This window comes from Scatophagus argus, chromosome 2, assembly GCF_020382885.2.
Source record: "Scatophagus argus isolate fScaArg1 chromosome 2, fScaArg1.pri, whole genome shotgun sequence".
NCBI lineage: Eukaryota > Metazoa > Chordata > Actinopteri > Scatophagidae > Scatophagus > Scatophagus argus.
Genome location: NC_058494.1, coordinates 25,782,106 through 25,796,459, shown reverse-complemented (window position 1 = coordinate 25,796,459; position 14,354 = coordinate 25,782,106). Strand labels below are relative to the sequence as shown.

The following is a 14,354-nucleotide window of genomic DNA, read 5'->3' as shown; positions in this document are numbered from 1 at the left end:
GAGGGGAGGAACAGGATGAAGGCAGGAAGGAAGGAGGTGGACAGGACAGGGTGGGATTGGGAGCAAAGCCCACAGGAACAGGGACCAATGGGCGGGACAGGAAGGAAGGCGAGCATGCAAACAGTAGTGCAGGATTTGCTGAGCATGCATGATTTTTTTTCTTCTCCAGCTGCACGCGACATCGATCCTCTCCAACCATCTCCATCCTTTACTGATTCATTTTTAATGAGAGCTCTGTGTGGTCCAGAAGATTCACCAGCCTCTTCCAGGTGTCTGTTTCCTTTCAGTGGCAAACAGTCCTCTCATCCTGTAACGTCATGTTGCTGGACATCATCAGGTTTACATAAACGTTGGTAATAATAGGCAGAAAGTGTGATGTAAATTTTAGATTTTTAGGATTTCTTGTTAGATCTGCTACGTACAAATACCTTCATCAACAATTAATACGATTCATGGCAACCAAACATTACATAAGCAATAGTGAACAATAGCAACGGCTCCAGCTGTGTGTAGCAAGAGATGATGCATTCATGGTGGAACAAGATTAAAATGGCTTTATAATATGACTGGGATTTACAGTGTAACTACTGCTCTGTAATAAAAACACACAGGGAACTGTTAACTATTTAACATGGCGTTTTATTGTACACTGGGCCCCGCAGAGGACACTTTAACACGTTTTATCTGCTACAAAGACATCCAGTCCATTTTACTGCTTTCCCGGTACTGTAGACGTTACATTTTGCACTATACTTGTGTCATCCGCACTATTTCTCATTTGCACAACTCCGCAATACTGCTGTAAATAATCTTAAAGTTCACTGGTTATATCTTTTATTCTGGTTGTTTTTTATATTCATATAGTGTTGTTTTTATATTTATAGCATTAGTGTTGTGGGTTATTGGGCTTATACCGGGACCAGGGAAACTAATTTCGTTCCACCTCATGTTTCTACACGTGTGAAATGACAATAAAGCTCCTTGAATCCTTGAATCCTTGAATTTGTCCGCGTGTGAACATATTCCTGAGGAAGACATCCCGATCGTCTTGCTCTGACCGTTTCTGCAGTCAGTAATTGTGTGTACGTGTTTTTTGTGTATATCTGAGCAGAGTGTAGCCTAAACAAAGACTTAAATGCTGCTCATTGCTTTCTGTCTGCATATAAATTCATGCAATTGACTGCAGACGCAGGCAGTGATTGCGTAGACGTTACCATGGCAACTAATCTTATACAGATGTGTAGTCTACCGCTAAATCCTTCTCTGTCCAGACAGTTTGCCTAACTTTTTACACACTGAAAGCTTTACTCAAAGCATCTTCAACCCGTTGTGAAAGTAAAAAGTATTACTAAAATAGAAAGATGTCGTAAAAAACCATACGTATGTGTGTAACACTTAAATAACTACACAGATGATTGGTTCAGTGCCAGTGGACACCGATTGAGGCTGCCCGTGAAGTGCGCATGCGCCGGGGGCGAAGCGGAAGAAAGCGACATGTCGATAGAAGACCCATTTTTCGTTGTGAAGGGGTAAGAAATTACAAAATTAAGACCTAAAACTCAGCGTTACCTCAGCGTTACTAACTCAAGAATTTGCCCGTCCAAAGCTGAACTGGACGGCGGGTTTGTCTTTTTCTTGATGACAAAGTTATAGTTGCGAAGTTAGCTAAAAGGCTAGCTGTAGCTAACTAGCACCAGCGCTGCTAGCAGCCTCGGGTCAGTGAGTGTGTTGATGTTTATTCAAACTAACAGGAGTCGCTTCCGCACTGACTGATCTCTGAGATTTGTTTCTGTTTCATCTGGCTGTCTCTGGAGACACCTGGACATCGTTGGGAGTCCGCTGTTAGACACTTTACGGGGCCCTGCGAAATGAGAGGGGGACGCGAAACGTGGCTTCTGTGTTTGTTTTGGTTAAACGAGGGGCGTAGCTGCAGAGCTGAGCTTGAAAACCAGCCAGGTGTCCCAAGGGTGAAGCCAGCTAGCCAACAGTTTCCGTGCTGTTAATGTTTCTATGTTTGTGTGTGTGTGTGTCCAGGGAGGTGCAGAAGGCCCTCTCTCGTGCTCGGGGCCTGTATGATAGATGGGAGGAGCTGCTGCAGGATGGAACACAGGTGAGCAGTCCTCCACCCTCCACAACTATACCTCCACCTCAGTATCACTGCAGAGATCACAGTCCTGAGAGTATGAGCCCCTGAGACTCGTAGATTCTCCTGCCAACCACACTGGTCAGACTGACTGATTCGTAACGCATCAACACTTCACCACACACCCCGACATGTGATTTGGGGTGTGTGGTGAAGTGCTTGTGTGTTCATCCGTTTTCAGCGTCCTTTTCTGAATTTGCAGTGTGTTTCTTTGTGCAGCACATCTGTTGTCAGATTGGTTAAGACGTGTCTTCATCTGCCTGTGTTTTGTTTGTTTGCGGTGTTTTCATAATGTGATTCATGCACTGTCAGTTTTGTTTTGCTCGTGTTCTAGCCACTTGCATGCTCTTTCTCAGTTTGCCTTATAAGTCAGCCTTGGACTAAAAACAAAAGTAGATCAGAGGCCTGATCCCAAGTGGGAAACCTCTAAATCCGTTTGTGAATTCACTGCAAATGCATTCTGCACTCACTGGGATCATAATGTTCGAGCTGCATTCAAAAGGTGTTCAGGGATGCGTGCAGTCAACTGCAAATGCTTCTGGTTAATGAAGTGAGGCGCTTTCTTGTCAAATGTAGCTCCATGTGTATGTTGTCGTTCTTCTTGGTTACTGATAATCGGTAACGACCGTGATTAAACTAAATCCAAAATTAGTCCCTGCTTTAATCACGTTGTTAGCATTGCATGTGCCTCTTTAAATGTATACTTTTTAAATATTGTATTTTTGCGTTGTTGTCCAGCTGTTCTCTGTTCCTGCCGTGGTTCAGTTTCTGCATGTAAACCGAGATGTCAGGACTCTGAGTGTGGTGCTCGCAGCCGGGCTTCTGATCTTCACCGCCCATGTCTCCATTTGTTTGTAGACATGAAATTGTGAAAACAGTTATTGACGATCTGTTGGTGTCTGTGGTCTCAGGTAAGTCGCGATGAGCTCGACTGGAGTACCAATGAACTGAGGAACTGTCTGAGGGCCATAGACTGGGACCTGGAGGATCTCAGTGAGACCATCAGTATCCTTTAAACAGTAAAAAGAAAAAAAAGACTTTTCCCCCTCCCCCCTCCTCCTCACAGCAACTCGCATCTTCACATGACCGTCAGTATTTTTGAAACAATCAGTTGCTTTGTGTCACCCTGTGATCCCCGGGCAGAGGAAGGAACGCAACATGCTTCCATTTAGAGGTTAAACGTCGTATTGTGAATCATGAGTGTGTTTTCTATACTTTTTATATATATATATATATATATACATTAGTCAGTCAGAGGAGGAGATTCATGTATACTCTCAAACTCAACATGACAGGTTCCTGATAAACTTTCTCTACTTTTTATTACTAGTGTTTGTTTGTCTCCTTAAGCCTTATTAGCGTTGACAAATAAAGGCATTAAAAGAGGTCTGAAAGAGTTTTTTTGGCACTCGTTTGGTCTTTAACTGGCTCAGATATTGTGGAGTCGAACCCGGGGAAGTTCAGGCTGGGAGAAAGTGAACTTCAGGAGAGGAAAGACTTTGTGGAGCGAACCAGGACGTCCATCCAGGTAAACTCACACTCACATTTTGTTTCAGCTGATTCCTCCAGCAGGTGGTTTTTATCATCTGATATGCTGGGATGTCAAGTGTTGAAGTCTTTGCCGGTTGGTTTGTGTGTGTATTTCAGTTGTGTCCCATGAATGTTTGTGAATTAGATGATCGTGAAGCCTCATTTAAAAAATACTTCATGCTCGTCAGGACGTAAAATTTTAAAACTTAAAATAAAGCATTTCTTCTACTGTGTAAACCCATCTGCTTCCACTCCTTTAAAGGTATACTATGCAGGATGTTCCCACAACAACATGCAGACTCTAACAAAAGTAATACCTCAGTCATCACTTACGTGGAGGCGTCATGTCCTCCGCTTGTCCGTCCCTCTCTCAGACAAGCCCACATCTCATTATCTCGCTGTGGGAATTTCTTCAGGCTTGGCACAAAGATGGACCGAACAGAATTTTGTGGTCAGAAGGTCACTATGACTCCACAAAACATGTTTTGACGACATTTCACCGACATGTCTAAGAGGATGAAATGATAAAGTGATGACATTTTCTATCCAGAAGGTCAGAGTTCAGCCTCACTGTGGCGTCATAATGTTTTCTGTCTGTCATTAAGCAGCAGAACTCAGGAACAGACTGGAGCCAGACTTTGTATCAGATATGGAATTGATGGCACTGATCTTTGTTCAGATCATCTGTGCTGTCGGATTTAACGTGTGTGTGAGGCCTCCATGTTTTAGAGCCTGTAGCTTCTCTGCAGCAGCCTCCATATTTGAAGCTTTGCAGTCCACCAGGAGCTCGCTGGTTTGGCTGATACTGAACACGGAGGGATAAATCCAGGGAAGCTGAAATTACGTCCTGGCACTGAGACGGCGGCTTTGAATGATGTGCTTACATTCAGCAACTGATGCATCCTGCATAGCATACCTTTAAGGGTCATAGTGATTGGTAATAATATGTAATACAGAGAGCCTGTGAAAGTGATGTTCTCTTGGTTATTAAGCCATGAAAGAAGAGGACAGCTTCTGTTAACCTGGAGTTTAGCTCTGCACAGAAGCTGCGTGTTGTCTTATGTTTGAGTGCTCATGTTGGAGGAGAGACGGTAACACAAACGTTGCCTGGAGGTTCTCGGTTGTGTTTTGGCACTGGAAGTGTGTCTAATAAAGCACACGGGTCAGACAGAATCAAACATGAGCCGAAAGCAGCAGCTGAAGCACAGAGTAACGTGTGTGTTTTCACTGTGCTGCTTTTCCTTTTCCATGAGGAGGACTTTAACTGATTATCCATCAGTACCTGTTGGCGCGTCCACCTGCGCCGCGGCCGTTCAGATGCTAACTTTGGCGTCCACGCTGTTGGCACAATGGAAAAACAATGAGTCAACTTTCAAACAAACGAGTCCTGCAGGCAGAGGTGCCATCTTTAAATAGACCTGAGGAGGACTGAGTCATCTGAGCCAAAAGAAAAGAGCTCTGCTGAGAGCAAACAAAAGACCTCCTGACATTTTGATTTGCCATCCGGCGGTTTTGGAACAGCAGCAGAAGATCTCATTAATAGAGCCGTCTGCACTCAGCTGGGCCTCTAAAGTGGTTTTTTGCTATGATTGAGAAAGATTGTGTGGTTGGAGTTGTTAATCGTTTTCTGCTCTTTGTGTTTGTGTGTGTGTGTGTGCATGTGTGTGTGTGCAGGAGATGAAGCAGCAGTTGTCCAGCCCTTCTGCTGTGGCTCAGGCAGAGAAGAAGAACAGACAGGTTGGTGGACGTTTGTATACAGACACACTACATACGTACACTTCTTGGTGAAATGTGATGAATTAGTTAGATGCTCTAAATTACACTATATAGACAAAAGTATTGGGACGTGACGCAACAGGGACTTTAATGACGTCTCATTCTAAACACACAGACAGCTTTGCAGCTCTAACAGCTTCCACTCTTCTGTGAAGGCTTTCCACAACATGTTGGAGTGTTTCTGTGGGAATTTGTGTCCATTCATGCAGTAGAGCATTTGTGAGGTCACACACTGATGTTGGACCAAAAGGCCTGGCTCACAATCTCCGTTCCAGTTCATCCCAAAGGTGTTGGATGGGGTTGAGGTCAGGGCTCTGTGTGGGCCAGTCAAGTTCTTCCACACCAAACTCATCCAACCATGTCTTTATGGAGCTTTGCTTTGTGCACTGGGGCACAGTCATGCTGGAATAGAAAAGGGCCTTCAACAAACTGTTGCCACAAAGTTGGAAGCATAGCATTGTCCAAAATGTCTTGGTATGCTGAAGCATTAAGATTTCCCTTCACTGGAAGTCAGCCCAAACCCTGAGAAACAGACCCGTAAAGAGGAGTGTCTGTATACTTTTGTCTATATAGTGCATATGACTCTGAATATGAGTTTCTCTGCTCTACAGAGCATGCTCAGTAGATGCACACAGTCATGTATTTGTCCTGTTAACTCTGTGTCGTGTGCGTGTGTGTGTTGGTCCAGGCTCTGCTGACTTCTTCAGGTCAGGACCGGTCGACCGGACTGGAGGCTCATATGGTGTCTGCAAACTCCAGATACATCGAGGAGCAACAAGAGCAACAGCAGGTAGAGGAATCAAATGTGGGCCGATGGAAAGGTGAAAGCAAGAAGGGAACAAGAGCGTGAAAAAGGAGGATCATCTGTTTTCTGTTCTCTAGTTTTTAGACAGGGAATTCAAGTCAGAGTATAAAGTTGGAGGAAGATTTGACACGCAGCTGTGACCAGAATTACTTTCCAAAATGATGGCTCTTCCCTCATCTGTAGAGTCGCACTACATTTCAACATTTGAAAATGTGCTGTGCGTCACTTTATCCCCAGTTACACAAATGGTCTCATGTAAAATGAGAGTTCATGTGAACTCCGGTGCGAGAGCATCCTGCCTGTCAGACTGAAGACGTCATGATGCTTAACAGACGAGGCGGGAGATGTAATCAAAGGATCAGGACCCGAGAACGAGTGCAGAACCGCAGTGCTTTTAAGAACCCGCCGAGATCGTTATCGAATGAAGCGCGAGAGGATTCGAGCCACGTGTTGAGGTTATTTTCAGTGTCGTCTCGTCACACGTCCCGCGTCAGGTTGTGGTTTCAGCAGGAAGTGAAAGAAAAAGCTCGTGCTTATTCACACCTTTGATTTATTGACAGAAAAGTGAGTTTCTGCCATTGAGGAGTTTTCAACAGCCTGTCTGCGTGTGTGTGTGTGTGTGTGAGAGTAGTTGATCATGCAGGAGCAGGACGAGCAGCTGGAGTTGGTGTCGGGCAGCATCAGAGTCCTAAAAGACATGTCAGGTCGCATCGGGGACGAGCTCGATGAGCAGGCTGTGTGAGTACACACACACACACACACACACACACACACACACACACACACAGGCAGGTCCCTCCTTGTCTCTTCTTTATGACACAACAGAAGTTTTTATAAGCTGTCAAACGGAAAAAGGGAGCCTTAAACAAGACGAAAGCGGATTCAGGCTGGACGTTTCTGGAGGACTTGAACTCACCACGTTATGTGAAGTGTCTTTGCTAGCTTCAGCCTGCAGCTTCTTTTTCTGACCTCCAGCAGATTTTGGTCGTAAAAAATTGTGATTTCCGTCCGTTTTCTGAGATGTTGCAGACCGAGCGATACCTCGATCATTCGGGGAAGCAGCAGATTAAACTGATGAAACAGCAGCCCCTCACTTCGCCGTACGTCCACATGCCACCCTCAGCCGACAGCCAGAAATAGTAATAAGTAGTTAATCACAGAGTTAGAATCCCTTTGGTGCTTATTAAGGAGAGTCTTAATGGCCGAGTCTGAATAATGAAGCTTGTTTATGGCCGTTGGCTGCTTTGGACCTCATCGTTTCTATTGTTTTTGTTTTATTATGTGTTTTTAAATTGAACTCTCTGATTGTTCCTCTGGAGGACAGCGGAGGCAGAGCTGAACATCCCACTGCAGGGTTTTTAACTCGTTCACTTATTCCGTCTAAAGGTGATTTAGTCAACACAAGGCCGACTAAACGAGCCAGGTACGCGTCCTCGCAGCGGAAACACGCAAGCCGTGTCGTCAGTCGGCGGTGACTCACAGCGCGTCACAGTGGAGTCACAGTTAAATAAAACGGGTGCTCAGATTATCTGCCACCTGCAGGGTCCCATCGTCTCTAAAGCTGTTTGACCCCCTGAATGTTCCTCTGGCTCCACCCTCAGGACAGACTTTACATTTTTCTCCATGAAAAGCAAAATCATCAGTGTTTCCCTTTCACTCAGTTATTATGGGATGTAGTGGACACTGTGGCCTTGGAAGGTGCCAGCGGTCCTCCAGAAGTTACATCATTCAGACCCCCAGATTTCATTTCTCCTCTCGTAATATCACGTCGACCTGGAACGGCCAGGGTCACGTCGGCTCGATCAGAAGAGTCGCTTTGAGCGGCTGAATGAGTTTGCAGGCGCAGGCGGTTTTTAATGTCGGAAGTTTAAGTGCGGGCGACCTGATTTGACGGAGTTCGGCGTTTGCTTCTGTGACGTTCTGTTGAATCGCTCCTCTTGTTGTGCAGCATGTTGGGGGATTTCGGAGACGAGATGGACCAGACGTCGTCCCGCATGGACTCGGTCCTGAAGAAGCTGGAGAAGGTGTCTCACATGACCAGCAGTGAGTTTGCACACACACACACACACACACACACACAAAGGTAGAGAAAGGATCTTGAAATTATGGTTCAGACTGTTTTATTGACTGCGGGTTGTGAAGGCTGAGAAACCTTGTAGCTGCTTCACCTGAGAGTCTGAAGACCGACCAGAAACCGAAAGCAGAGGAAAAAGAGCTCAGAGTTCATACTGAGAAAAAGGTTTTGTACTGTGATGTGTCTGGTTTGCACTAGTGAAATGAACTGATATTAAAGTGTGCACAGATAGTCTCACAGATCACCCAAAATCACTGCGTTGTTAGTCCTGTAACGAAACGCTGCACTGCACACGTCTGAAGTCACTGAAGGTAACATCTGGTTTTGAGAAACCACTCGGCGCTTTGGGGCCCGTGTTGCGTCTAATGATCTCCCTGCTCCTCAGGTCGCAGGCAGTGGTGTGCCATCGGCGTGCTGGTCGCCATCATGATCGTTGTCTTCATCCTCTTCTTCGCTCTCTGATCCCAGCGACCTCCGACCTCCCGGCTACGCTCAGCGACTCCTCCCCCGTTAGGACGGACAGGCGGTGCAGGAAGAGGAGCGCGTCTCCTCACTTTCTTCACACTGAGGAGGAACTGGTGACCTGCAGGGAGAAGTTGGGGCGTTGATCCTCCTCTTCTCTGCGTTTAATGAAAAACAAAAAAAAAAAACCCAAACAAAGTCCTGCCGACGTCTGCCGGCGCAGGAGCCAAACCCCAGCAGTGTTCTGTACTTCATACTGATGCATTTAGGGTGTTTTTGGAAATTATGGTACTGAATGGGAGGCTGCTGCTGTCGGGCTCAAAACACTAATCTGCATTCTCAAATCAGGATGCATTCAAGATCATGTTATGTCTGTTCCCACAAACTTCGGGGTTTTAAAGTATCCAGTAACACTTTTTTATGTTGATATTGAAGTAGAGAAACAGCATTTGCACTTTTCGGCCGCAGTTTCCTTCCTCCAACAAACAACAAAACGCCGTCGTTTTGGTCACCGTTAGTCATTGAATGAAGCTGCACTCCACGATGAACCGCAAACTCAGAACCTCCAGAAAAATGTTTGTTTCACAAGTGCTTTGCAGACGGAGGGAAAGATTGTGACGATTTGTGGCTCAGCTTCCGGCCCAAAAAGAAAGTGATTTTGGGACGTTAAGTACGGATTTATTAATCCAGAAAATGCAGTTATTTGTGTTTTAAGCTCACAGGAGCAGCGTGGGAGGCAGGAGATGAGGATGGGGAGAGTTTCAGTGTTGCCTTAAATATATTTTTATATTGTGAAATGTGCAGTAAGTTCCTGTGCCTACATGTTAATCAGGGTGGGAAGTCAACAAATCGCACTAGTCGTGGGCCCAGTGGGCAGCTGTGGTCTGCAGGCTTTCCTTCCGCTTCTCTTCCTTCCTCTGTGACGTCAGCTGCTGTGTTGTTTCTGGTCACAAACAAACAAACAAACAGCACGTAGACCCGAAGCAGACTCGACACGAGGCTGCCCATCGCTGAGACTTGATGCCGGTTTCGCTCTGCTGCTCACTTTGTCCGAAATGACTCCCGGCCGTCGCGGTTCATCTGCCGCCCTGATTGTGATCCGTGTCGGCGAGGTGAAGTCGGGGCTGCAGCCGGCCGCCTTCGCGCCCCGCGGGAGGGTCAGCGCACAATTGGCTGACGCCTTTGTTCCTCGCGCTGGGTGATGACGGGGAGCCGTGGCTCAGGGCGAATGGGTTTGTCTGGTTTATTGAAAAGCTTCAGCCGATGAGAGGATGAACAGTTGCTGGGCAGGATGTGTCTGCACGCAGCGCAGCTTTGGGCTTCCAGCGCCCTCTGCTGGAGGCGGGCGGTCGTGTTGTTTCTTTGTGTCATGTCAGGTAACACCGCCCACGCCAGGGTGTGTTGCAGCGCTGTAGAAATACACACACACACACACCACGATGCTTTAAGTTTGTGTATAAATGGACGTGATTCCCGTACTTACCCCGACTCACCCTTGATTTCTCAGTCCCGTGTCGTCCACATTTCTCCTCACGTCGCTCTTTGTCCCCCAGCTGCAGAGAAAACGAGGCATGCGGTAGTTACGTGAGGTTTCTCCGGACTCCAGAAGGAGTCAGAGGTCAGATGGACAGGACTTAGTGCAGTTTAATGCGGTTCGGGGACGTCCGGTCCCCGTCACAGCTCGGCTCGTCGTATCCGCTCAGTAGTTCACGCGTGCTTTTGCATATGCAAGCCCTCATTGCCCAAATGCTTCAGTGGGGGGAATGAAGTGAATGCCTGGAAAATGGCTGCAAGCATAATTGAAGCACTCATGTGGTTTCCACTCCGGTGATGAGTCAGTGGGAAACACGCGAGAGCGAGAGGCCCGTGAAGGTAAAAGCACCTGGAAACCCCGGAGGATCCTCACAGAAGCTTTTGATTTGTGTGTGTGTGTGTTTGAGTTTGTATCACGATACTGTAACATCACTTCTGTGTGGAAGAGTCTTAAAGTGGGTCTGCTGCGCTTTGGGTCTTTATCAGATCTGGTCTTAAGTTAAGACTCGTTTCAGGTTTTCTCTCCGAGCTGATTCTTTTGTTGCGTCGACGCGGTGAAATCACGCACATTACGAGCACATGCGTCAAAACTCTTTGGTACGTTTTTCACATCATCTTGACCTGCTGCTGCTTCTTCTTCTGTCAATTTATTTTTAAAGCATCAAAGCTTTACAATTTTATTTCGATTTTTGGTAATAAATAAATAAATAAGCAAACCTTCATAGTATTAACTGTGGAGAATTGACTTTGACCTGCAACTGATGAACGGTTTCATTTTTGATTGATCTGAATGACTGAAATGATATATCGATTAGCATTACTTTCGATCAATTAATCCAATAACTGTTGCAGCTCTTAGACTCCAAACGTGAAAGGCACGCGATCCTGCTGCCTCGGGTTTCTCAGCCAAATAATGAAACCACAACACACAGTGAAGCAGTGTGGGATCATGGGAGTTGTGGTCTTAAGCGGAAGCGTTCACGCACGAGCTGAAGTTCTAAAGTTTTACGCACGACTTCCTTTACAGTCACAGCAGCAAGTGACAAACGAGACGCACCGATAGCCGGAAGCGACGGACTTCGCTGTGTTGGATTGGTCGTTTCCTTTTAAAGAGACATTTTAATTCAGTAATGCCACATATTAAAGTGCCAATGATCAGCTGACGAACCAGTTCTGGGAGGACACAAAACTGGTTGCCATGGTGACCTTCAATGCCCAGCAGCACACGCGTGTCTGCAGTGTGTCCTGCTCCACTGAAATAAAAATCACTCGTCGCTTTTTATTTCACTGCTTTAATTCCAGGGATTTACTTTGAAACGTAAACGTCACACGGCGCCTGTCGTTGCTTTGACAAAAACAAGACGTTATGATAATTCAAAGTGTTCACTGAGGTTTTAACTTGCATTAAACTTCTTCCACGAGACACGACTGACACGTCTGGTGTTTTTTTTTTTAAATCACGAGCTTCCCTCTGATGTCTTTAAAATGTGTCCAAAAGACTCGCTAAGAGACTTTCTCAACATGAATAAATCGCATAAATCGCACCGTTATGAAGGATGTAACTCGTCCCTGCGTTGTGTCCTTTTTTAGTGAAAAGCCGACTCAGTGAATTTGGTTCAACTCGCCATTTATTGCCCAAATCCTGGGAAAACGGGAGCAAAAACGTCTCACAGGCACGACTGTAATAAACTCCGCGACGAACATACACACATGGACAGCATGGAGCAAACTGGCAACAGTAGTCAATAAAATAATAATAATAATAATAATGTGTACCTGGGAAAACAGGAGCAAAAGCGTCTCACAGGCAGGACTGTAACAAACTCCGCGACGAACACACACTGAAATATACAAACTAAGATTAGCCACTATTGTAGCATTTAAGCTTGCGGCTTTCCTACAATGGGGTGCACTTAAACGTATAAAAGTAAAACGGAACGTTTACAGGCCAGTTACTGTCGCATTTAAGAAATGTCAAGCCATACAAATACTATATAAAGTTACAGTGTAGAATAATAAAAGTTCGTCCTTTTGATTGGCAGAGCTTATCGCTACACAACTCACCACATGGACAGAATGGAGTTACTGGCAACAGTAGACTGCGGTGGTCAAGCCGGCCTCCCCAGTGTTTTCGAGTGCCTCCGTATATGAGACACTATGGTAATACCGAGTTCGAACCGATTTCGCAATAAAAGCAGCGTCCGGGAAACTAGGCAAAGTTACATTCAATCATTAAATAAATAAAAGAAACATAATAACTGAATAAATGTATGAAAGTCTTGGAATCGCAGGCTGGCTTGACCACAGTAACAGTAGTGCGGTGTCCCCTGCCAAGTTCGCAGGGGCTCCACAGGTGCACCAATCCATACTGTCCATGGGGAACCAACAACTGCCACACACAGCCACAACCATAGTGGAACCACAACAACACCAAGGGAAGCTATTACCCTGTTACACTGCTGCATGTCTGGATGAGCACAGCGTTTTTTGGCTCCACTTCCCCTCCTGCGGTGAGCACTTCAGGTAACTTCGGGTTTTAGACATCATCATCACCATCATCAGAGCCATCATGTGAGATTACATGCAGTGTGGCTGCGGTGAGAAGAGCGCGAATCCCTGGTGGCTCAGTGAACTGCAGGCAGCAGACGTCCTGTTGAAGTCTGCAGGAGCTGAGTGACCTGAGTGATCACAATGCAAAGTCTCACGCTGTTAGCCCGTTAGCTTGTGCTAAATCAATAACAGATTCTCACGCTGTTAGCCCGTTAGCTTGTGCTAAATCAATAACAGATTCTCACGCTGTTAGCCCGTTAGCTTGTGCTAAATCAAATTATTACCACTTACTGTCTGCAGCCACAGAGTTTTGATCTAAATGCCAGTTGTTGTCAGCCAAGTTCTGACCTGCTCCCAGGACAGGAAGTGATGATTCTGCAGCACAGATTTCTGCTGCCGCTGTCCAAACGCCCTTTAAGAGGCCTTTTTACTCCACCAACATGCAGCAGTGGCAGAATGTGGTGGTTCAGTGAATAAAAGTTCATGTAAATGTTTGTTAGCGCGGGCTGGAGCACTCACCATAGAGAAACTCTTTCCTCAAATGTTCTGATGCAGAAGCAGCTGAAGAAACACACCGGTGGAATTGTACGGTGGCCGACAAGTAGAAACGCGCAGCACATAAGGAAACAAGTACAAAAAGAAAACAACGCGTATCCAGTCATACAACGGAAGTGCTCCAGGCCTCTAGGGGCGGCACTGAGCTTCCACCCGAGAGAAAGACAACTTTTTCATGCAGCTTCTCCCGATTCCAGTTTTTCTCCCACCAATAACTTTCTTCTGCTCATGTACTCATCTGCTCCACACGTTTATACGTCGGTTGTCTGTCTCTCGGGTGAAGCTCAGCACTGCCCCTAGAGGCCTGGAGCACTTCCGTTGTATGACTGTATATGCGGCGTTTTCTTTTTGCATTTGTTTTTCTTATTTGCAGCACGTTTCTGTATTTGCAGCGCTTTTGTACTTGTCAGCCACCGTAGGGGATTTGCCTCTTGAACGGCTCTAGAAAATTGTAAATGAAGCCACATTTTTAACTGGGAAAAAAAAAAAAAAATCCAACATTTTTAAGGATTCTCCTTCAACTTCTGGTCAGCCACCAATTTCAGTTCATTTTAGAACAGAGTGAAGTTAAACTGGCATCAAGTCATCAAAACGGCTGCCGTTCAGGAACAGAATCTGAATTCTGGATGCTGAAGTTTCGTAATGTTGACAGAAACACGAACCTCCCGACTCACCAGGCTGCTGTTTGGCTTTAGATGAAGATTTTAAAAGTGGGAAGGAAACAGCAGCTGCTCGCGTTCCAGGTGAAGACCATCTCAGAACCGCGTCACATAGTTTCAATTACGCAGCTGAAAAAGCTGAAATGGTTCTTGGGTCGATGTTTCTGTTCCTTTCATGGTGCCATCTTTAAAGCAGCTGACCCAAGGGCATCATGGGAAGTTCAATGCGGGATTATTGACAAGTGGAACAAACAGCAGCGGAGCTTC

General features: G+C 46.0%; 1 protein-coding gene and 1 long non-coding RNA gene across 3 annotated transcripts; one reads left to right on the top strand and one right to left on the bottom strand.

Annotated features, from left to right (window-relative positions):
• The first annotated feature begins 1,382 nt into the window (after positions 1–1,382).
• LOC124050891 (syntaxin-10) lies at positions 1,383–11,746 on the top strand. Its single transcript, XM_046373847.1, has 9 exons — positions 1,383–1,529; positions 2,035–2,110; positions 3,055–3,148; positions 3,577–3,671; positions 5,348–5,410; positions 6,138–6,239; positions 6,886–6,992; positions 8,203–8,297; positions 8,714–11,746. The coding sequence occupies exons 1-9, from the start codon at positions 1,495–1,497 to the stop codon at positions 8,788–8,790; spliced, it is 744 nt and encodes a 247-aa protein (XP_046229803.1). The 5' UTR covers positions 1,383–1,494; the 3' UTR covers positions 8,791–11,746.
• On the bottom strand, positions 9,244–13,384 carry LOC124050894. 2 transcript variants are annotated; one of them, XR_006841707.1, is made up of 4 exons: positions 13,165–13,384; positions 12,771–13,001; positions 12,100–12,164; positions 9,244–10,199 (listed from the first exon to the last, which is right to left on the bottom strand). It is a non-coding gene; the product is annotated as an uncharacterized LOC124050894 (long non-coding RNA). The 2 variants fall into 2 exon arrangements; XR_006841706.1 differs by having other exon boundaries at positions 12,771–13,384.
• Positions 13,385–14,354: the final 970 nt, after the last annotated feature.

Bases quoted from the DNA above. Each gene is read 5' to 3' on its own strand.
- LOC124050891 (XM_046373847.1), top strand. From the start codon at position 1,495: ATGTCGATAGAAGACCCATTTTTCGTTGTGAAGGG. The intron at 2,111-3,054 runs GTGAGCAGTCCT...CTGTGGTCTCAG, and splicing joins TGCTGCAGGATGGAACACAG to GTAAGTCGCGATGAGCTCGA. The intron at 8,298-8,713 runs GTGAGTTTGCAC...CCTGCTCCTCAG, and splicing joins GGTGTCTCACATGACCAGCA to GTCGCAGGCAGTGGTGTGCC.